The sequence below is a fragment of the Onychostoma macrolepis genome, chromosome 03, assembly GCF_012432095.1.
Source record: "Onychostoma macrolepis isolate SWU-2019 chromosome 03, ASM1243209v1, whole genome shotgun sequence".
Lineage (NCBI taxonomy): Eukaryota > Metazoa > Chordata > Actinopteri > Cypriniformes > Cyprinidae > Onychostoma > Onychostoma macrolepis.
The window spans coordinates 33,990,619-34,013,711 of NC_081157.1; the positions used below are offsets into that span (position 1 = coordinate 33,990,619).

Consider the following 23,093-nt stretch of genomic DNA (forward strand, 5'->3'; position numbering starts at 1 on the left):
TTCAACATTGATATAAGATTATTATTTTTTTACTGACAATTTTGCGACATGTGTGCTTCATTTTACGACACTTGTATTGGATCAGCAAACTATGGTTACACTTTCTCGACTTCTCGCCATTTCTTTCTTCATTAGAGAATCTCTGGCTTTACTTGAATATCACATCCGGGTCAATAGGGGTCGCGTGAGGATTGCTCAACAGAAACATGTTGTTACGTGTAAGTATTAAAATACATTTTGTAAATTAAACATTAATTCTAAAAAGAAATATGTCTCTGTCTGCGAAAAAACTCAGTAGTGCAGTAGCAATGGCGGTTATGATAAACACGCTATTGTACAACTATTCTTTTCCTAGCAGGCGTGCTTGATGTTAAATTGAGGTAACGTTATCTTTAAATTTTGCTCGTTTTCACAAAACTTAGGTTTTTAACTGACATGTAAAGTAATGTCATCGGGCTGATTTGTGCTCTGTTTGATGTCAAGCTCGCCACTGAAATGTCCAACGACCTTGGATACATAATGCTGACTGTGTTTTCGACCACTGATCATCATCCTCATGAATGTTGTTTTCATAGAGGGTCTTACAAAGTGGTGTTTCTGCACTCAAAGTCAGTCGGTCCATTCATCAGAGTGCGCCATGGAGAAGTCCACTCATACCAATAGTTGTGGAGCAGACGGTAAGAGCACTTTTCTTGATGGTTTACTTTAAACTGGTCATCTAGTATCAAGAAGTTACTTTTAGAGCCTATTGTGAATTCAGTAGTTCAATAGTGCAGCTTCTTGGTGTTGCAGGAACTTGACAGCTACTTTAAAAGTCTTTTCTGTTTCAGGGCCGAGGAGAGCGTGCATATGACATCTACTCCAGGCTGCTTCGAGAGAGAATCATTTGTCTTATGGGTCCAGTAAGTTCAAATGCAAGGAAACACTCAAAATGATCTAAAATGGTTTTCAGAAAGCCCTTTTCAGGCGTTTCCTGTCTGTTTTTCTGTCCCTCTCTTTATGTAGATCGATGACTCTGTAGCTTCTCTGGTTATCGCTCAGCTGCTCTTTCTCCAGTCTGAGAGCAACAACAAGCCTATTCACATGTACATCAACAGTCCTGGTGAGAAACATTACTGCATTGACATAAAAAAGATTGTGGCAGCTTTGATCTGATCATTATGTTTATTCCGCTGGCAGTCATATGAGATTTGCTTGATACCTGTATGGGAATCCACTTTCACTTTCTTACAGTATTGTAAATTTGAAGGCAAATGTTTACTTATGCACTACTGTATGCTGTACACAAAACAGCACTTGCTCTGCATTATGAAAAATAGAGTCAGTTCTTCATTCACTTCAGTGTGACACTTTCTCAGTGTTATGATTTTGTTCGTCAAGCACCAAAAAAAAAAGCAGCCTAAAATATAAAATCTAAAATACACTGAAAAACCTGTTGGACACAATCTTCTACAAGTCTTCTGTCATTTAATTAATAGTTTCTACATTTATTTTTTTACAAGGTAAAGGGCCTTTGAGTGCATTTCTAAAAACACCCCCCGCCTTCAGGTTGTGGCACACGTGTCTTTGCTGTGATTTTTATAAAGTAAATGTATGAATAAATGTTATATTGTTAGCACTATAGAAAAATCATGTTAAAATGCATCAAAGATGATACAACATGCATTTGAGCAATGTTTATTTGTACAACATACATATTTGCAACCATCATTGCATAGCATTAAATGTTTTGACCCCACAATGAAAACTACAGAGCTTTGATTATAAAATTACACGTATAAATATCATCTTACTAAGATATATTACTGGGAGAAATAGAGTGACAGCTGATATTTCTATGCATTTTATATAATTAGTTTGCTATACTGTTATAAAGATCCCACAGATTTACATTTACAACCTTTCATCTCACTTTTTGACCATGTAAATATCACTGACTACACCAAATTGCATAATTTTGCACAACTTAGGCCTCTGAATGAAACTGTGGTGTTTTTTCCCCCTCTTCGAGTATGAGCTCCATATTTTCGTTGTATTATAAGAAACAAAGGCATGTTGTTTCAAATAGGATACTCAACAAAAAAACAATTAGCATATGTCAGGCTTTACACGTTTAAACAGTTTTGGTATACAGAATAAGTAAAACAAACAAACGTGAATCAATACATTCTTTTTGTTTTTGATATTCCATACAGAAATGTTTGAAGCCAGCAGTCTACATTTTTTGTCTCTGTCTTTCAGGTGGTGTGATTACGGCTGGACTTGCGATCTATGACACTATGCAGTACATCTTAAATCCCATCTCAACTTGGTGCGTGGGTCAGGCTGCCAGTATGGGCAGTCTGCTTCTGGCCGCAGGAACCGCAGGCATGAGGCATTCCCTGCCCAATGCCCGAATCATGGTGCACCAGCCCTCCGGAGGAGCAAGGGTAAGAATGGGGGATAAAAGAAGAGAAAAAGAGGGAGCAGCTGTCACAACTTTAACACCGATATTTGTAATTTCAGGGGCAAGCAACAGATATTGCCATCCAGGCTGAGGAGATTCTCAAACTTAAAAGACAGATCAACAACATCTATTGCAAACACACAGGGCAGCTTTTGGAGACTTTAGGTAATTTTTCTGTTCTAAATCTTTCATTAATATTATAATACATTTTAAAAAATATTTTTAATTAACTTCATATTGCGTGACTTCCTGACATCAAGTTTCTGTATTCTGTTGTCCTCGCTTAGAGAACGTGATGGAGAGAGACCGCTACATGAGTCCAATGGAAGCGCAGGATTTCGGGATCATCGACAAGGTCCTGGTTCATCCACCACAGGCTGGGCAGGATGAGCCAGAACTTATTCAAAAAGAGCCCACCAGCCCTGCAAGCACCTCCACCTCCCCCCAACCTCAAGCCTTTGAGCCGGGCCAGTCCGGCAGCAACCCTCCCTCCTCATACAAGCCTGAGCCCTGAAAAAGACTCCCAGCAGGAGCGAGTGAACTACTGCATCACTGGTTCAGTGTCTGTTTTGGCAGATGTTTGAGGGGACAGTCACCAGCTCACACATCACATCTGAACCTTGTGACCTTCCTTTTGTACCTTTTATTGAGCATCACTAAGCCTAGTCCTGAGATGGTACTGGAATCTGGACTTAACAGATGCAAGAGTAAAGATACACGGTCTACCCCTTATGTTTGTATGATGTACAAACAAAGGTATCTTTAGCAAGAATTAGGTTCATTGTAAACAATCTAGATGGGAACACATGCTTACAGCACAGGGTTTCAAGTCTATATTATTTGGATGTGTGTTGCCATGTCACACAATATACTTTGAGTTGTAAATGTGCCCCTCATTTAATATAATCCATGTCAAAATGATTCAGAGCAAGAGACTTTATAGATGAATATTCAAATAAATCATTGGTTAAAAATGGATGGTTTTCCTGTCTTTTGAAATCCAAATATTTTACTTAAGGTACACTCCAGTTCAAAACTTTTGGGTCTATGAATTTTTAAATAAGAAATATGTACGTTTATTCAGCAAGTATGCATTAAATTGATCAGAGGTGTCAGTTAAGACTTCCACATTGTTTCAAAATGTCTATTTCAAATAAAAGCTGTTCTTTTGAGCTTTCTATTCATCAAAGATTCATGAAAACATGTATCATGATTTCTACAATAATATAAAACAGCACAGCTGTTTTTAACATTGATAATATTAACAAATGTTTATTGAGCAACAAATCAGCTGGAGTAATGGGATAAATTACATTTTAAAACGTAAAAAAAAAAAAGAAAAGATAAACTAATTATATTTCACAATCTTACTGTTTTACTGTATTTTTGACCCAATTAATCCAGCCTTGGAGAGCATAGGATACTTTAAAACAAAAAAAATCTTACAAACCTTAAACTATTTAACAGTACGGTATGTCAAAATAATTTATGTAACATCATGTAGAAAATAACATCACAATGACGTCATGGTTGGTATGTAAACCAAATTCTCAGAAAAAACAAAAACATATATATAAAAAACACACCAAATTGCATGTTTTTGAGCTGTTTCTTAAAACAAAAAATGAACAAATGCAATTATAATATAAATAAATCCCCATTATGTTTTCTGAGGGCAAACATGTTTGTCAGACTTTATTTTTGTACTCAATTTTGAAGATGAAAATGACACAAGTATACAATTCATAAACTAGAAATACTACTTGATATTTTCACTAAATAGAAAATCCTAAACTATTATGAGCTATATAGCAAAATATGTAACAGTAAAGATGCTACATTACCTTACTAAGTAAAATAATGCTCTTCACTTTAGTGTTCGATAATAACAGATGCGAATTAGCACATAAAGAGTTGAGTAGTGCATTTGAACAATGGTAAAATAAACTCATTCTTTTTCTAGTAAATGGCCTCTTTTCTCTCAGAATAGAAGCATCCAGAAGAAGCAACTTTTCTCAATGCTGACCTCTGGTGGTGTCCACAGATGAGGTTTGTGTTTCTGACCAAACTCTCTGTAAAACCTTGGTGAACGCCAAGCCATATTTTTTTGTTCCATGATTACAATTTGCTTCATTGACAAAATCTAAAAAATGGCCATCCTCAATGTGAGTGTCAGACACAGTGCTCACATAACAGAACATCCTGCCCACCCCTTCTTCTTGGCAGTGGTGGCCCAGCGCAGCCAGCTGAGATTGCTTTCGTTATAGGGGGGGTAGCGCAGCACATTGACGCGCTCCAGCAGCCAACTCCTCAGCATACAGCCACGCTTGTGACTGAACGTCTCAAAGCCCCAGCGACTGTGGTAGTTGCCCATTCCACTTGCGCCTGGGACAAAAAAAAATAAAAAAAATTTAATTCAGATTTCACCTTTACTCAAAAAAAATCAATAAATAAAGCAGTGCAGTTGTTACATTAAAGTAATGCATTCAGCCTTACCAACTCCTCCGAAGGGTAATCCAACGAGGCTCATGTGAACTATTCCATCGTTGGAACAGAAGCCTCCACTGCTGGTCCTCTCAAGAACTGTAGTTACAACCTTAACAAATAGAGATATGCATAGCTTTATCGTTTACTTCACACTTTATTCATGTTAAAGGCTTTTGTTTTTTCCTTCCTTACCTGAGACTCATCAGAGAAGGCATAGAGTGCCAGAGGCTTTTCCCTCTCGTTGATGAAAATGATTCCTTCATCGAGAGACTTGATGGTGAGAATAGGGAGGATGGGGCCAAAAATCTCCTCCTGCATTAAAGCATCTGACTCCTTGACATCCACGACCACAGTGGGGGCTGAGATAGTTCATGAAAAAGCAAAAGAGAAAAAGCTCAGAATACATTACCAGTTTAGCTGCCTACAAGTGTTTTATATAAATATATGCTGCACATTTTAGGAAATTCAGTAGGTCACGCAGAAACCTATGTATTCTGAAAATGCACACTACATGCTTCAGCAACAGTAAGAGTAGGATATTAGTATGATACAATGCACTGGACTTGTATATTGTTTAAAAGTGTGGGGTCGGTAAGCTTTTTAAAAATGTTTTGAAAAAAAGTCTCTTATCCTTACCAAGGCTGCATTTATTTGAGCACAAATACAGAGATATCATTAAAAAAGTGATATTGTGAGTACAATATTTAAAATTGCACAACTTAAAACAACTGTTTTCTATCTTAATATATTTTAAAATGTAATTTAAAGACCTTTTTAGATTTATTTGATAAAAAATACAGTAAAAAATAATTATACTGTTAAATTTTATTGCAATTTAAAATAACTGTTTTCTATTGTAATATTTAAAAATGTAATTTATTCTGGTGATTTGCAAAGCTTAATTTTCAGGAGCCGTTACTCCAGTCTTCAGTGTCACATGATCCTTCAGAAATCATTCTTATATGCTTAATTGGTGCTCAAGAAACATTTCTTATTATTATCCATGAAAACTATTGTGCTGCTTAATATATTTGTGGAAACCATGATACATTTTTTTTCAGGATTATTTGATGAATAGAAAGTTTAAGATAACAGCATTTATTTGAAATATAAATCTTTTGTAACATTATAAATGTTTCTACTGTTTTGATCTATTTAATGTGTCCTTGCTGAACAAATATTTCGTAAAAAAAAATCTTACTGACCCCAAACTTATATTCTGAATATGTAACCTTGTTTACTTACCAATGTACTTGGTCTTTTTGTCACTCTCTCCTCCTATCACTATCTTTCCCTCAGACTTTTTTAGCAGCTCAACCAGTCGGTCCCAGTGCCTGTCTGTCACAATACGGCCCAAGTCTTGGCTTTGCTGGGGCTCAGATCCATAGAAACTCTCCAGAGCCTCTTTCATAAAAGGCAACAGCATGTCTCTCGTCTCAGCAGTGCATAAAACATAGTCTGGAGCCACACAACTCTGCCCTGCATTGAAAAACTTGGCCCACACCAGCCTCTTAGCAGCAGCTTTCATGTCTAGCCGGCCATATATCAAACAGGGGCACTTTCCACCCAGCTCCAGAGTAACTGGGGTAAGGTGTACTGCTGCGGCCTGCAGGATGCAACGAGCCACTGACTGCGAGCCTGGAGGAGAGAAGACATGAGATGCTGAAGAAAATATAGAAAGGTGACAACTTTTCTTGAATCTGTCATTGATAATGCAAACTCAAACCTGTGTAGAAAATATGATCAAATCTATTCTCCAGCAATGTCTTGGTCTCTTCTGCTCCACCACAAATGACTGCATAACACTCCTATAAGACAAAACACACGTGGCACAAACAAACCCATTTACAGGAGAAGGATTACAAACCTTATCATGAACAAAGTAACACCATGTGTTAAGTTAGATCATATGGGTCTTTCCCGAGGGTTACCTGGGACAGGTACTTAGGAATGAGTTCAGCAAGAAGCTTTTCGGTTGCTCGACTTATTTCTGATGGCTTCAGAATAGCACAGTTACCTGATAAAAAAAGACATGATTGAGTTAAAACATATTGCAGATGTGCCTCCTCAGATTTTTGAGCCAATGGATTTCTAAAGGACAACATTTTTTTTTGTTTTCTTTATATTTGATAATTAAGTTCTATGATGATCGTAGGTACAAAATTAGTAGTTTCCCAAAGTAGATGCCTTTTGGTGAATTTTGCCATCTTGAAGCCCAAATATGTCCTTTAGCCTTTGTAATTTGTGCAGAACCACTAGGTTTTTGTGTGCGGGTGGTTGGGGGAATCCATCCAAAATTGTACAAAATCAACAACACAACCAAAGGGTTTTAGCACATAATATGTATCATATATCCATTTAAATAGCCTTTGTTAAAATTAAGCATGCTAGAGAATCTGTGTTTTGCAAAATGTGTTTCCAAACATCGAAATAAGGTGCAGTTTGCCCTAGCAGACTAAATCGATAGCACCAGTAAAGACATTATTAATGTACAGGTGCATCTCTTTTTTTTTTTTTTTTTAACTTATTTCAAAAAATGAAACTTTCATATATTTTAGATTTATTACATGTGAAGTAAAACATTTCAAAAGTTTTTTTTTTAAGTTCTTTTTTTATTTTGATGATTAGAGGTTACAGCTCATGAAAGTCAAAAATCTAGTATCTCAAAATATTAGAATATTTACATTTGAGATTCATTAAATGACCATCCCTACTGTATACATTCTGGGTATCTCTTGTTCTTTGAAACCACAATAATGGGGAAGACTGCTGACTTGGCAATGATCCAGAAGACGAACATTGACACCCTCCACAAAGAGGGTAAGTCACAGAAGGTCATTACTGAAAGGGGCGGCTGTTCACAGAGTGCTGTATCAAAGCATATTAAATGTAAAGTTGACTGGAAGGAAGAAATTGAAAAGGTGCACAAGCAACAGGGATGACTGCAAGCTTGAGAATACTGTCAAGCAAACCCGATTCAAACACTTGTGAGAGCTTCACAAGGAGTGGACTGAAGCTGGAGTCAGTGCATCAAGAGTCACCACGCTCAGACGTCTTCAGGAAAAGGGCTACCAAGCCACTTCTGAAACAGAAACAACATCAGAAGCATCTTACCTGGGCTGTGGAGAAAAAGAACTGGACTGTTGCTCAGTGGTCCAAGGTTCTCTTTTCAGATAAAAGTAAATTTTGCATTTCATTTGGAAATCAAGGTCTGGAGGAAGACTGGAGAGGCACAGAATTCAAGCTGCTTGAAGTCCAGTGTGAAGTTTCCACAGTCAGTGATGATTTGGGGCACTGTGATGTCTGCTGGCGTTGGTCCATTGTGTTTTATCAAGTCCAAAGTCAATGCAGCCGTCTACCAGGAGATTTGGAGCACTTTATGTTTCCATCTGCTGACAAGCTTTATGGAGATGCTAATTTCTGAACATTTCTGTTCTCTTCATCTCTTTTGTGATTGATCTTTGAGAAAATATTCTAACTTTTTGAGATACTGAATTTTTAATTTTCCTAAGCTGTAAGTTGTAACCATCAGAATTAAAACAAAAAAACCTCTTGAAATATTTCAGTTTGTGTGCAATGAATCTAGAATATAAGAAAGTTTGCTTTTTTTAAATTAAATTACAAAAAAAATAAAGACCTTTTCCATGATATTCTAATTTTTTGAGATGCACCTGTATGTTCTCAGTTCAGAATTCAAAAGTAGTCCATATAATTGGGTGTGAAGATATAGCAGTAATTATTACAGTGAAAACTTTAAGTAAAGTTTTATCATAACAAACATTTTTTATTTATTTGGGGTTGAGTTTTTAATTGCAAAGTCAATTCCTCTGTTTTCCATACATTAAATTGCATGAAGCTCACTGGCAGTCAAGTTCAGTTGCAATTTTGCTTGGTCCATAGTAAAATTTTCATTATACCAGGATTCAAACCCAACCACTATGTTTAATATAAAATGACACCACTGGACTATCATAACGCACAGTCTTAGGAAGAAGTGCCAGAACTGTCACTGGTGCTCCCTTCAAAATAAAAACTAGGCGCATGACGCCCCTGTATATAAGGGCTATGTAGCAGAAAAAGATATAGATAGTACCTGCAGCAATTGCACCAATCAAAGGTAACAGAATTAGCTGAAGAGGATAGTTCCATGCTCCAATAATCAAAACAACACCTAATGGCTCCCTGCGTACAAAACAGTCATCCAACTTTGTTGCCTGGAATACAAATGAAATAGGGAGAGGAAACAAATGAAAGCGTTTTTAGGGAGATCAATCTCACATCTGCATTGACCAGACCCTTGAAGGTTTTCTGTTGAATAATATAATTGGAGCATTTCGTTCATATTATAGCTGCTGCATGTGTTAATGGTGCAATACTGTTTATATAATTATATATTAGTGTGCATCTCACCAGGTTTGTGCCCACATAAGTGGGCTGCATCCAGGTTTGCAGGTTGCTGATGGTGTAGCAAAGGTCATTCACCACCATTTCAATCTCTGACAGCACTGCCTCAAACTTGGGCTGCAGGGCAGATGAGATTGAAGCATCACTTGTGCGTTGATTTTAAAAATACTTGTGTGTCAACCTGTGCATATTCATACCTTAGCAAGGTCTTCATGCATTGCCTCTACAATCCGGGTTTCATTGTCTTCAAACAGTGACATCATGGCCTCCAGCTGAGTCAAACGGAAATGGACAGGAAGGGTCACACCTGAGCGGAAAGCACCCCGCAGCCTCTCCAACACCTGTTTCTGGCCCTCCATAGCGAGAACACCTGTGCTGAACATTGCAGAGGAAGTCAAAATATGTGTGTACACAATAATTAGAGCATGAGCTTTTCAGATAAAACACTCTTTTTTTTTTTTTTTTTAAACAGATGTCTCAGAGATCTATGTGTGCCCTGAAAACCAAATCCTCCAGTGATATTTGTATTTATTGTACTTGAAGTGCAATAATTTAAATGTGTTTCCCCCACACACAAACGCAAAGCTGCAACATGATTACACAGCAATCACAAACGACTGCTATTAGTTCATCCTGACCAGCGCTGAGAAAAGTAACACGAACCAAACAACACCGTTGATATCCAGCGGTTGTCTGTCTGGAAAATAAATGAACGAATGAAACGACACTGGTGTACTTTAATAGATTTCGAAGCAAAAAACAGAGTGGATAGTTAAAAAATAGGACCATTTTAATTTTAGGCCACTTCGCACCTCACAAATGACAAACAACTTCCAGACCACGAAGCCTCGCCCATTTAGTCTAATTCATTTCTGTTTTTATCTCTTGATTCTTTGGCTACAAGCTATCTCACATAACAACAGGAGTTTTTTGTTCTATTAAAATCCCATTTCTTTTTTTTTCTCACGAGCACATCAACAGAGGAAGAGAGATGCAGATGTTTTTGGTATCGTAGCACATGTCACTTGACCACTGCTCGTCTCTCAGCTCTGCCTAATAGTTTACACAACACTGTTGCATTTACTTTATGCTTATTGCCAAGCCACAACAATGCAATGTACAATGGAAACTAGAGAACAGCCTTAAATAAACGACACAACACGCTTATTTATAAAACGTGCATGATAAATCAGAAGCCCTTTACAAGATCACCCAAGTGTGACAAACTTTACATAACGAGAATGATCTTATAAACGTACCTTTCTTATAAAATAGCACTTACTGGTACAGCCCAATGTTTTTTCACTGTAACACGTGAAGAGTGAAGACTAGTTCCGGGTTTTCGCGTTTCATTCAGAAAATTCAAGTTTGTCGAGTTTGGTTGGTAAAGTCATATTGCAGCCCGAAAAACCTGCTGTTTAGTTTATTGCAACAGAAACAAGGAAAAACTGCAAACGATATATATATATTTTAAATGTATTTATTTATGTGAAGACGAGACATTTAATCTAACACAGTATATTTATGTAATTCTGAATAATATTTTCATATAGCGAAATCTTTTCCTAAATTATATTGAATTTGCACATAATAATGCACTTATCAGGCTCTAAGCTTCTATATTAGACTAATTTTGTTAAAGCAAGACTAGTGATGAAGACCTGAGGCTCAAACACGGTGTTATTGAAGCTGTTACAATAATTGGCTTGTGCATACAGGGTTTCTGCAGGTTTTATGAAGATTTATGAACATTTTTCAAAGACCTTTTTAAGATCAAGTAAAGAAAATTTAAGGAATAAACTGAAGGGAACACAATAGGCTATGTCAAAATGTTCTATAAATGCAAATGTCTAGAGAGCACACAATGAGTTGTATTAGCAACACTTTAAAGTTATATAATATAACTTTAAATATATAGATATAATAAAAGTTACCAATCTCCTTATGCTTAAAAAAAAAAGAAAATCAGTGCAAAAGTCTTAAACAAAGATACAATCAACCTGATATTTAATTAGTGTGAACTTGCTAAAAAATAAAGTGAATTTATGATAAAAAAACAAGAACAAACATTTGCCATTGTGTTCATAAATGTCAAATTAATTAAGAGGGATGTTTCTATGCGCCCCATTGTTCTTGTTTTGAGCAGAAACTCATTTAATTTTGTTCAGTTTTTCAAGATTTCATTTTACACTTGCAATTCAAGTAAATGTATCTTGATTTAATGATGTCTAGATAGTTGTATTTGAAAACAAAAATACTGGAGAAGATATTTATTTTTTGCAATGCATGCAACATTTAATTGCCCTGACTTTATGAATTTAAGACTTTGTGCTCTGAATTAACTTTTTTAAGGCTTTAAATTATGGAAGGTGAATTAAGATTTTTAAAGACCTTTTTCAATATATGCAAAACCCCTGATATGTAAATGTAAAATTAAGTCAAATGTAATACTTCAAAAGGTACATTAATTTATTGTCTGCAGGAATGTGATCTTGCGAATCCTGAAAGGAAGTGATTCATGTGATATTACTACTGCATGGTTTCTGTGAATTTTGATCCATGTATTCTTTCAAACCATATAAATAACACAAAGGTTATTCAGAAATTAATTAAATTATTTATTGTTTGTTTGTTTTGAGGTGTACAAGCTAAATGGCTTAATGTTTGCCATTTAGTGGCTATAAGAAATGTCCTTACGCATTGCATTGTAATAAAAAGCATATATTCTGGGTATACATTTTAAAAAGTTAAGTTTTATTCATTTTATGTTAATTATTTATCTGGGGGTTTTTTTGGCACAATTTACGATTTTGTTACAGATTTTAATGTATATTATTTTATGAAAATATACACTAATTAAAATAAACCCAAAATACAACATTGACAGAAAAAAAAAAAAAAGCTAATGCACAGGTGCATGGCACAGCTGTTAATGTTTTGACTAACAAAACAAGACGGTTTAACGCTTGAAAGGTTCACTAGTTTTAAGGGTGTTTCAGTGAGCTGTAATAAGCTTTGGCTATATATTCTCTTGGGTGTAAAAGGTTTCAGGACCTGCCCCAGGGAATTTTAGTTTTCATCCTTCAAGTGGGCTGACATTTGTTTCTTTCTTTTTGCATTGTCATACAGCTGTATCTGTGTTCATGAAATGATATGCCTTCTCCTGCAGGTGCATTTTCACATTAAAATATTTTTACGATTATGATATTAATATATGTTAAGTAGTTATAAATGTTGATATTTTATTTTAATAGGTTGAATGTTATGTTAATATGATGAATGGGTAAATCATATAAATCAAATCTGATTAAAGTTTAAATTTCTACCACAACATCTACCACATTTGGACATTTAAAGGCCAGATAGATGTAGTCTTTTGAGATTATATACTTAAGTCATACATTATTAAGCTTATTTTTACAAAACAAAAAAAACAAAAAAAACAACAACAACTTAAATAGCAATTTATTGTGTTATAATGAATACTTTGACATCCTTAAATGTTGTTGTGTTAATCTGGTTTAAATAAGTGTCATCCGCTTATAGAGTGGCTAAACATGAATGAATTTGAACAGCTACTGTATATAAAATTATACCATGTGAAATCATCTTGTTATTACTCATAAATACATATTTAGAATGTAAATGGAATTATAGAAATGTAGGTCAATAACCAATAACTACAACAGACATCTTGATTTTAACTGTACATACGCCCAGTATTGATATAATTGAACAAATTAGCCTGTTTGAATATTTGAACAACGTTTGAACAACCTGCTTCACCTTCTGCTTTTATTGGCCTTTGCAAGTGTGTGTCATAATGTGCAACCTTACACCATCTCAAACTGTAACAGTAAATATTCACTCTACCTGATGTTATGTTCTTATTTCTATTTTATTTTTCAATAGGAGTGAAAGGTCAGAATTTGGAGTCCATTTCTTCTGTATCAGTGGTAAAGCCTGGAGAAACTCTGAGTCTTTCCTGTAGAGGATCAGGATTTACTTTCGGAAGCTATGACATGCACTGAGTCAGACAGAAACTAATGATGCAAAAATGGGTTTTTATATACACTTGTAGTGTAAAACTGCAGTTCTCATCTGTGACAGTAGGTTGCAGTAGAATCCAACAAGTAAAGTCCACTACAGAGTGACTCACACAATCACTGGATATTTTCTTTTAAACACCTTCTCAACATTTATTCAGACATTCTATCAACATCATTATATTTTCTATGGTTCTTAAAAAAATGTCATGAGATAAAGTTAATTTCACAAACATTCTACTTTATGTTATAGGCTTAGTCATTTAAGTGAATAAAAATCCTAAATATATACTAGATATAAATATTTCATACTAATCAAACATTAAAATATGTAATCAATGAAATGAATGTTAATAAGCCCTTCAAACACTGGATTCTGGTTATCCTCTTTGTAAGTGTAAAAGATCATCTCAGTGATCTTCCATCATTTCCTCATTATGCATATTCAAAATAATCTATGATAGGCTGCAAGTATTTATATCCTGCTGAGCCGAGTGAAGCTGTAGAGTCATATAAACAATCACAAGATGAAGAATATACCTTTATTGCTAATTTTGTTCAACCTAAACTGTGAGTTAATACAATTTGCGTGTATAGATAGATAGATAGATAGACAGAATTTATTATTATTATTTTTTCTAAAACATTCTCCTACTTTCTCTTTACAGGCCTACAATGTCAAAAAATGGAGTCCATTGAAAACACAGTTCAGAAAAAGCCTGGAGAAACTCTGACTCTGTCCTGTAGAGGATCTGGGTTCAGCTTTGACTGCTGTGCTATGCACTGGATCAGACAACAAGCTGGAAAACCTCTTGTGTGGATGGGTCTGGGCTACAGTTCTGGAAGTGGGCATAAGGCAGAATCCTTTAAGGGGAGGCTTGAAATCAGCAGAGATGATTCGAAAAGCATGATGTATCTGAAACTGTCTGGACTGACAGAAGAGGACTCCGCTGTGTATTTCTGTGCAAGAGAATCACAGTGACACTAACGTATGCGGCAATGATACAAAAACTGGTCTAGACACTTTTAGTTTAAAACTGCAGTTCTCATCTGTGTCAGTAGGTTGCAGTGGAACACAAGAAGTCGTCCACTACACAGTGACTCACACAATCACAGAAACTACACAGTCACAGAATACTTTCTTTTAAACTTCTCAAAACTCGAGACAATCTATTCACAATCAAGATTCCTCTTCACTTCACAAACACTCTAATTCAAAGTATTTCTAGTTTTGCTCCTTTAAATGCATGAAAGCTATATAAGCTTTATTTATGTGTGCGCATATAGTATAATGCACACATAAGGTCCCCTTTTTTCAGGACGTGCTGCTGATCTGAAGCCTAGTGCTTGTTCAGCACAAAAGTAAATTCATACTGTAGCATAGCTTCAAAGAGCTGTAACTATATAATAATCTGTGTGTGAAAGGGTAAATGTCAGTATACTTCTCATGAACAAACATTCAATGAAAAGACAAAGATGTACATGCAGATAGAAGAAAGAATGCAATGTTTAATAATAAGCAGCAAACAATAACAAGAAAATAATACATTCTGATGCAAAACTAATGAAGACGAATGTAGATTGCATCATATAGCCTTTCATATAGCCAGAGCTACAAGTTTTGCTGTTGATATTTCATTGTAATGGCTGGATCTGAAAATTTAATTGAAATAACACATTCTATGGTAATAACCAGGTTTATATTTAACAATTGCAGCGACAACAGAAACAACAATTATGGTGATGATAGTCGTAATGATGGCACAAATATTGGCAGCCCGAGCACGGCGACTGAATTTCTTTGCTCCTTTGACATCTCTCCTATACTTCCTATTTATTGCCTGTGAATATAAAAACACAAGATTTTTTTATTCAACAATCTAATCGCAATTTGATCATAATATATGTTAAATATATGGCTCTCTGAGTCAAAAAGTCAGTTTCTGAGTCAGGTTTGACCTGAGCCACTGCTTACAGTGTGTTAGTAGCCTATTTGTAGCAAAATTCCTTAACTTCAAGGAGCATATCAATGCAGCCGTACCCAGAAACAGGCAGTTGCAGAAGGTGATGGTGAACACAGAACAGCGTGAGTAGTCTTTCACTTTTACTTAGACTTTGCGAGGACCTTGGAGGTTTTGCAGGATTTGACGGTTTTGCTGCATTTGGTGTTTTGGATTTCCAGCTTTTGGACGAGATGGTCTTTAAGTCACAGTTTTTTCATCTTCTATGCCCTCCCCATTATCATCCTCCATCGCCATTTCCATCTCTACAGGTGCTGGTCATATAATTAGAATATCATCAAAAAGTTGATTTATTTCCCTAATTCCATTCAAAAAGTGAAACTTGTATATTATATTCATTCATTACACACAGACTGATATATTTCAAATGTTTATTTCTTTTAATTTTGATGATTAGAGCTTACAGCTCATGAAAGTCAAAAATCAGTATCTCAAAATATTAGAATATTTACATTTGAGTTTAAATAAATGACCATCCCTACAGTATAAATTCCGGGTATCTCTTGTTCTTTGAAACCACAATAATGGGGAAGACTGCTGACTTGGCAATGATCCAGAAGACGAACATTGACACCCTCCACAATGAGGGTAAGTCACAGAAGGTCATTACTGAAAGGTGTGGCTGTTTACAGAGTGCTGTATCAAAGCATATTAAATGCAAAGTTGACTGGAAGGAACAATTTGGGTAGGAAAAGGTGCACAAGCAACAGGGATGACCGCAAGCTTGAGAATACAGTCAAGCAAAGCTGATTCAAACACTTGTGAGAGCTTCACAAGGAGTGAACTGAAGCTGGAGTCAGTGCATCAAGAGTCACTACGCTCAGATGTCTTCAGGAAAAGGGCTACCAAGCCACTTCTGAACCAGAGACAACGTCAGAAGCATCTTACCTGGGCTGTGGAGAAAAAGAACTGGACTGTTGCTCAGTGGTCCAAAGTCCTCTTTTCAGATGAAAGTAAATTTTGCATTTCATTTGGAAATCAAGGTCCCAGAGTCTGGAGGAAGAGTGGAGAGGCACAGAATCTAAGTTGCTTGAAGTCCAGTGTGAAGTTTCCACAGTCTGTGATGATTTGGGCTGCCATGTCATCTGCTGGTGTTGGTCCACTGTGTTTTCTGATGTCCACAGTCAACACAGCCATCTACCAGGAAATTTTAGAGCACTTCATGCTTCCTTCTGCTGACAAGCTTTATGGAGATGCTGATTTCATTTTCCAGCAGGACTTGGCACCTGCACACAGTGCCAAAGCAACCAGTATCTAGTTTAAAGACCATGGTATCCCTGTTCTTAATTGGCCAGCAAACTCGCCTGACCTTAACCCCATAGACAATCTATGGGGTATTGTGAAGAGGAAGATGCGATATGCCAGACCTAACAATACAGAAGAGCTGAAGGCCACTATCAGAGCAACCTGGGCTCTCATAACACCTGAGCAGTGCCACAGACTGATCGACTCCATGCCACGCCGCATTGCTGCAGTAATTCAGGCAAAAGGAACCCCAACCAAGTATTGAGTGCTGTACATGCTCATACTTTTCATGTTCATACTTTACAGTTGGCCAAGATTTCTAAAAATCCTTTCTTTGTATTGGTCTTAAGTAATATTCAAATTTTCTGAGATACTGCATTTGGGATTTTCCTTAGTTGTCAGTTATAATCATCAAAATTAAAAGAAATAAACATTTGAAATATATCAGTCTGTGTGTAATGAATGAATATAATATACAAGTTTCACTTTTTGAATGGAATTAGTGAAATAAATCAACTTTTTGATGATATTCTAATTATATGACCAGCACCTGTACATCACAAAAGTATTTTTATACATGACTTACATAAAACCCAAAGAGCAGGAAACCTACATTAGGGCCGATTAGCAGACAAGCCACAGCCGTGCTCTACAATAAAACCTGTGATGTGTTTTATAACAAAACTCAAATAATGTTTGAAGATTTAAAATGGAAATTTTGGGTATATTTTCACAGTTTTCAGACATAACGTAATCTATCTCTACTTATAAACATGCAGTCATCTTTACTAATACTGATTTATCATAACAAAGTCATACAGGTATTAAACGTGAACAAAATAATATATTGTTAAAAATGTCTCAATATTTTTGTTTAATTAGGCCAGTGATATCCATTGTTGTTTTGGATATACTGACTTTTTATTATACGGACAAAAACTGCTGAAAAATACATACATACTGTACATACATATAGTTTTATAAGGATGCAAATGTAAATGATGAGATAATTTTGATGTTTATAGTTTACTATCCCTTTAAGGGCTCATTCAGACATTTGTTATACGACAATGTTATGGCTTATGAAAATTATTACTGCCATTATTACGTGTAAAATGTTTTCTGGACATTAAAATCACCTTTTCTGAGTTGTGTTCACTGCATGGCAGGCTGCTCTATAATGCTGTGTTGAATGGTTGAATAGAGGTGACATACTGAAAAGCAGATTTAAAATTACCATTGTCTCTTCCAGAAACACAGACACTCTACCAGACCTGACAGTAAGTTTGTAATATTTAATTTTCATAGCCCAGTACAATATATTTATGCTACTAAACTGAAATATAGCACTGTCAACCCTTCATGAGACCCTTAAATCAGCATTATGGGAAAGTATGTCATGCTCCTATAATGTGGTAAAACATTGTGTGCTTGTTTTTATACTTGTCCTACATAAAAGACAAAAAAGGCAAAATATGTAAACATATATAACCTCACATCTGTGGTGTATGCATAGGTTCTAGCAGGAAATGACAAGCAGAACTCAAATTAGCTCTCAAACAACATGCAGCCTTTGTCTGTGCAGTGCAGTTTTCTTTATGAAATATGCTGCAGTTGTCTGATGAATATAAATGCATGAAGCAAAAGATCAAATCACAGGACATGTTTATGTTTGTGGTTCATGAGTCCTCCTTATTTATGGATGTGCACATACACAGGCTACACTGTAAAAGATGATGCACTGTTAACTTAGTAAAATTACGTTCATCTTATTTGTTTCTGCTCTGTTGACATTACTCAGTTTGATCGAGTTTTTATTACTTTCTGTTGCTTAAAGCATCGCAATTAAGTACAATTAACTTAACCCTTGTGCATTGTTCAAATTCACTACCCTTTCGTTATGTTCGGGATGAAAACATCCACTAAATTAAACTGCTGTAAAATTGTATCAGATACATTTTTTTTTTTTTTGCATAAATCTGTTAATCAACCTCAGTCCTGATCAAAGCTACTAAATCTTTTTTTAAAAAATCCAGGATTTTTACTCTTTAATTGCCAAGTTCATAAATGATGTCACTGATTTGGGGGGAAAAAAACACAAAATGACTTACTTTCAATATAAAACGTGATTGAGGACTGGATATTTTTTTACCTTTTATCACAGTCTTGGACATGTGAAAGATTAGTAACAACATTGGCTTTCATGCATTGTTAGTTTTTGTGCAGCATCAGATTTAATTTTTTTCTCCCTCATTTACTGTTCATGGCTGTTTTTGCCCCATTGAGTGATAAGTTGACTTAACTTAAAAACATTGAGGAAACCTATTGCCTTAAATTTTTAAGTAAATGATAATTAAAAAAAAATAAGTTAATTTAATTGTCAAGTTCACTTAACTTTAAAAAAAAAAAAAATTTATTATGTACTTAATTTTAAGGCAACAGGTTTCCTCAATTTCTTTAAGTTAAGTCAACTTTCACTTTTTACAGTGTGAGAAACAAGTTCAGTATCACCAGAGACACGTCCAGTAACACAACAACACTGCAAGGAAAGAATATGCGAGCTGAAGACACAGCTGTGTATTATTGTGCCAGACAAACACAGTGACAGACACCAACAGCCTCCCTGTACAAAAACAACATTATAATAAAAATAAGTGTATTTAATATATTTATAATATTTTGAGTAGTTTTGAATAGTTAATAGTTTGGCCCTTCAGTCATGATTGCACCTTGTGACCCTCCCAATGCAAATCAAAGCAATCCTGAACATCTGTTTAGTATTTATGTGCTGCTGATTGGATCTGAAGTGTTACATCACCACTTTCAAGATGAAGAGTGCACTCTGTTTACTGCTGCTCTCATTCAGCCTACAACGTGAGTTTTCCTCATGTCTATTATCAGGTCGAGGGTGAACAGATTCCAGATGAAATCAGTCTTTTCAATCTTCTTTTCAGGTATAAAATGTCAAAGTATGGAGTCCATTGAAAGCACAGCTGTGAAAAAGCCTGGAGAAACTCTGACTCTGTCCTGTAGAGGATCTGGGTTCAGCTTTGGCTGCTGTAGCATGCACTGGATCAGACAACAAGCTGGAAAACCACTTGTGTGGATGGGACGTGTTTCTAGTGGCGGCAGTGGCAATGACTACTCTGAATCCTTCAAAGGTCGAATTGAAATCACCAGAGATAATTCAAAGAGTATGGCATATCTGAAACTATCAGGCCTGACAGCAGAAGACTCAGCCATGTATTACTGTGCAAAGCAAGCACGGTGACACAAAGGTCTTGTACGGCTGAACAAAAACCACACTGACTGTTTCATGTCTTGTTACTCAAAGTCAACAGGTGGCAGCAGAGAATGAAAAAAATCTATAAAATGCAGCCTAATGAGATGATATACACCATCGCTGGAGATGGTATGCAGTGAAGTTCACTATAAAAGCTCAAACATTATACAGCACAAAGGCATATCTGACTCCTTTAACACAACGTGTGTCTTTTAATGTGTAGATTTGTGGTAGTGGTTCTACATGTTACAGTGACAAACTAAAAAGCAGACTTTTAATACCAGAGACTCTTACAGGAGCAAAATAACTCTATAAGGACAGAATATGACAATGAAGGACACAACAGTGTCTTAAGATGCACAAAAATGAACACAGTGATAACCTACAAGCAGTTCTGATCTAAAACATCTTGAATAAATGTAAAAAAAATCCTCATAGGAATATAAAAGTGCATATGAATTATATCATATTTCAAGAGATTTTGTTTTCAGTGCACAAGTTTGCAATATTAATGATGCAGGTACAACAGAAACTTGCTTATTGAACTACTGCTATTGTTGCTGTCAAATATTCTTTATCAATATAGTATATCCGTTATGTCCAGCCCTCAAAAAGAATTAGAAAAGATGGAAAGAATGATGTAAAATCAATTCATGTCCACTAGAGAAAACTATCTAAACAAAAAATGTTTAACATGTTTCTAATGAGAGCAATAAATGATATGAACCTTAACATGAATATTTTTGTAACATGTAGATTTGATCAGTAGCTCTGTATGATTATGTAAATCTCCTGTTGCATATTTAAACAGCAGGCACGAGTCAGTTTATACATTCATCTGATCACTAGAGAGAGTGAAGAATCGCTTCAGTTCATTCAAACTGTGCTGTGAAACAAACCATGATCTCTTCATCTTTAGTGCTGCTTCTGGCAGTGATATCCTGTAAGTTTAGTCTACTTTCTGTTTGATACATCATTTTGTTGTGAAAAAACTTATTAACAGTCTTTAAACATCATGCTCTCTTATTAACTGGTATTATTTGATTTGATACAGGTATTGATTCATATGAACTCACTCAGCCTGAGTCTCTGATTGTCCGTCCTGATGCCACTCTCACTATCAACTGTAAAGTCTCATATTCAGTTACAAGTGAGCATACAGCCTGGATTCGTCAGCCTGCAGGAAAAGCTCTGGAGTGGATTGGATTAATTGATTATAATGGAGGCTTAGCCTACAAGGATTCCTGAAAAGCAAGTTCAGTATCACCAGAGACACGTCCAGTAACACAATAACACTGCAAGGAAAGAATATGCGAGCTGAAGACACAGCTGTGTATTATTGTGCCAGAGATACACAGTGACAGACACCAACAGCCTCCCTGTACAAAAACATCATATTCACATTGCAGTATTGTTATGTTTTTACAACTTATATTCACTGATGTTCATCATTCACAGCTGGAATTCATTTGATTATATTAAAATTTAATATGCATCCAATCAGATGGAAAAACAGCAAACCTAATAAAAACCTAATAAGCTAAAATAAGCATTATAATCAGAAACTAAGAAAAAAAAACATTATATTTTGCATCACTTTGCTCTCTTGCTATAAGGTTAGAAAGTCTGTTGGTCAGTAAAGGTGTATTTTGATAGAGCTATTTTTGACCCTGTTCTGCTGTTGTCTCAGAAGTGATAGAAGTTTTCAGCACTGTGTGAGCAGCATCGAGGGTTTCATCATCAGATCTGTGTCAGTCAGTGAACTGAAGTGTTTATTCTGTCTGTGTGATGTGAGTCCTGGAGGTCTGTGAGAGATGTCAGCTGACTGCTTAAACACCAATAGATGGCAGCAATCCATCACTTGAATTTTATCCTGTTGTAGGCCTATACTGAATTTTGCTAAATTGATTTTCAGTGGTTTTAAACACTTTCCACGTTATGCTATTCAAATTTGTATTGTGAAGACAATTTTCTGCAATTTAATATTTTATGATATTCATATTTTAAATTTCATATTAAAATGAAAAGCAATTATATTAAACCCATTAAAGAACATAAAATTAAAAGTAATACAATGCACAAAATGGCATTTTTCTCTAGCAACAGAAAAATTTATATTTTAATATTACAAAAATAATGGTCTGTTTATATAGATCAAACATTAACCACAAAAATATTAATCTGGACCAAACAGGTGTCAGCATTTTATATCATCAGTTCTCTGATTTGAATATGCTAATCAGCTTGCTTCTTTAAATGTGACGTGCATCTTTGTGATCTGAACAGACATCTGAACTCTGGAAACAAAGGCTATCTTTCTGGTTTAAACTTAACATACACCATGTTTAAAAAGTTTTTTATATTTGTAATTCTGACCATTTTACCATGTAAGTCAATACATGAATAACAATAGTGCAAAAAATGTATCAATATACTTCATTCCATGTAATGTTGTTTCTTTTTCCACAGGTATTGAATGCCAGACATTCACTCAGTCTGAAGCAGTGGTTAAAAAACCAGGAGAATCTCACAAACTTACATGTACAATAACTGGAGTTACTTTCAGCGGTCTCTATCTGAGCTGGATCAGACAGAGCCCTGGAAAAGGACTGGAGTGGATTGCATACATCAGCACAGCTAGTACTCCAATCTACTATTCCCAGTCAGTTCAGGGCAGGTTCACGGTGTCCAGAGATGATTCCAGCAGTCAACTCTATCTACAGATGAACAGCCTCAAGACTGAAGACACTGCTGTGTATTACTGCGCTACAGAGTCACTGTGAATGAGTTCAGTGTCAAAGCAATACAAAAACTACTTCCTCATTCACATATACAGATGATGAATATTAACTGATCAGCCGCATTACATCGCATAGAAATATTCAATTATAATGCACATTCTAACTTGGTTAGGTTGTAATTAAAAATGTGCAATGTTAAATTTCTCGTGTTTCCAATATAACATACCTTTATGTGTTTGCAGAGCTATGTTTGATTTATGCATGCAAGCTATGAAATGCTGTGATCCATTCTCATCCGTTCTTTAACCTGCAGAGGCTCTTTACCTAACTGCATGTTAGAGGTGGGTGATACTACAAATTTTGGTATCGATCCCCAAAGGAGTGAAATTATTTCCCTATGAAAATATTTCCTCATGAATT

General features: G+C 35.6%; 3 protein-coding genes and 2 gene segments (V, D, J or C); 4 read left to right on the plus strand and 1 right to left on the minus strand.

Annotated features, from left to right (window-relative positions):
• Positions 1-117: 117 nt before the first annotated feature.
• Positions 118-3,422, plus strand: clpp (caseinolytic mitochondrial matrix peptidase proteolytic subunit). The gene is made up of 7 exons (XM_058769306.1): positions 118-218; positions 576-677; positions 831-902; positions 1,006-1,102; positions 2,242-2,429; positions 2,506-2,611; positions 2,734-3,422. Exons 1-7 carry the CDS (start codon positions 207-209, stop codon positions 2,958-2,960), a joined length of 804 nt encoding a protein of 267 aa, XP_058625289.1. The 5' UTR covers positions 118-206; the 3' UTR covers positions 2,961-3,422.
• A 137-nt stretch (positions 3,423-3,559) lies between these two features.
• On the minus strand, positions 3,560-10,725 carry aldh3b1 (aldehyde dehydrogenase 3 family, member B1). Of its 4 annotated transcripts, none has more exons than XM_058769303.1 (10): positions 10,597-10,725; positions 9,535-9,712; positions 9,344-9,454; positions 9,027-9,147; positions 6,865-6,950; positions 6,660-6,741; positions 6,179-6,571; positions 5,126-5,292; positions 4,943-5,042; positions 3,560-4,831 (listed from the first exon to the last, which is right to left on the minus strand). In XM_058769303.1, the coding sequence occupies exons 2-10, from the start codon at positions 9,694-9,696 to the stop codon at positions 4,632-4,634; spliced, it is 1,422 nt and encodes a 473-aa protein (XP_058625286.1). In that variant the 5' UTR covers positions 9,697-9,712; positions 10,597-10,725; the 3' UTR covers positions 3,560-4,631. The 4 variants fall into 4 exon arrangements, with proteins under 4 accessions (XP_058625286.1, XP_058625287.1, XP_058625288.1 ...); XM_058769304.1 differs by having other exon boundaries at positions 9,535-9,707; positions 10,597-10,704; XM_058769305.1 differs by lacking the exon at positions 10,597-10,725 and adding an exon at positions 10,001-10,019.
• A 3,185-nt stretch (positions 10,726-13,910) lies between these two features.
• LOC131537855 (Ig heavy chain V region 914) lies at positions 13,911-14,501 on the plus strand. Its single transcript, XM_058771538.1, has 2 exons — positions 13,911-13,953; positions 14,052-14,501. The coding sequence occupies exons 1-2, from the start codon at positions 13,911-13,913 to the stop codon at positions 14,363-14,365; spliced, it is 357 nt and encodes a 118-aa protein (XP_058627521.1). The 3' UTR covers positions 14,366-14,501.
• Positions 14,502-19,473: 4,972 nt separating this feature from the next.
• On the plus strand, positions 19,474-20,020 carry LOC131537914 (Ig heavy chain V region 914-like). The segment is given in 2 exon segments: positions 19,474-19,523; positions 19,604-20,020. Coding segments are annotated over 2 exon segments (363 nt in total).
• Positions 20,021-20,832: 812 nt separating this feature from the next.
• On the plus strand, positions 20,833-22,715 carry LOC131535025 (Ig heavy chain V region 6.96-like). The segment is given in 3 exon segments: positions 20,833-20,875; positions 20,987-21,082; positions 22,402-22,715. Coding segments are annotated over 3 exon segments (453 nt in total).
• The last annotated feature ends 378 nt before the right edge of the window (positions 22,716-23,093 follow it).

What these genes read in the sequence shown, in the direction of transcription:
- clpp (XM_058769306.1), top strand. An exon ending in CAATAGTTGTGGAGCAGACG is followed by an intron (nt 678 to 830) that starts GTAAGAGCACTT and finishes TTTCTGTTTCAG; the next exon opens with GGCCGAGGAGAGCGTGCATA. An exon ending in AGCCCTCCGGAGGAGCAAGG is followed by an intron (nt 2,430 to 2,505) that starts GTAAGAATGGGG and finishes TTGTAATTTCAG; the next exon opens with GGGCAAGCAACAGATATTGC.
- aldh3b1 (XM_058769302.1), bottom strand. Translation starts at nt 9,720, where the DNA reads ATGTTCAGCACAGGTGTTCTCGCTATGGAGGGCCAGAAACAGGTGTTG. An exon ending in GATTGGTGCAATTGCTGCAG is followed by an intron (nt 6,951 to 9,026) that starts GTACTATCTATA and finishes TTTTTTTATCAG; the next exon opens with GTAACTGTGCTATTCTGAAG. An exon ending in CAAAAAGACCAAGTACATTG is followed by an intron (nt 5,293 to 6,178) that starts GTAAGTAAACAA and finishes GAACTATCTCAG; the next exon opens with CCCCCACTGTGGTCGTGGAT.
- LOC131537855 (XM_058771538.1), top strand. Translation starts at nt 13,911, where the DNA reads ATGAAGAATATACCTTTATTGCTAATTTTGTTCAACCTAAACT. An exon ending in AATTTTGTTCAACCTAAACT is followed by an intron (nt 13,954 to 14,051) that starts GTGAGTTAATAC and finishes TTCTCTTTACAG; the next exon opens with GCCTACAATGTCAAAAAATG.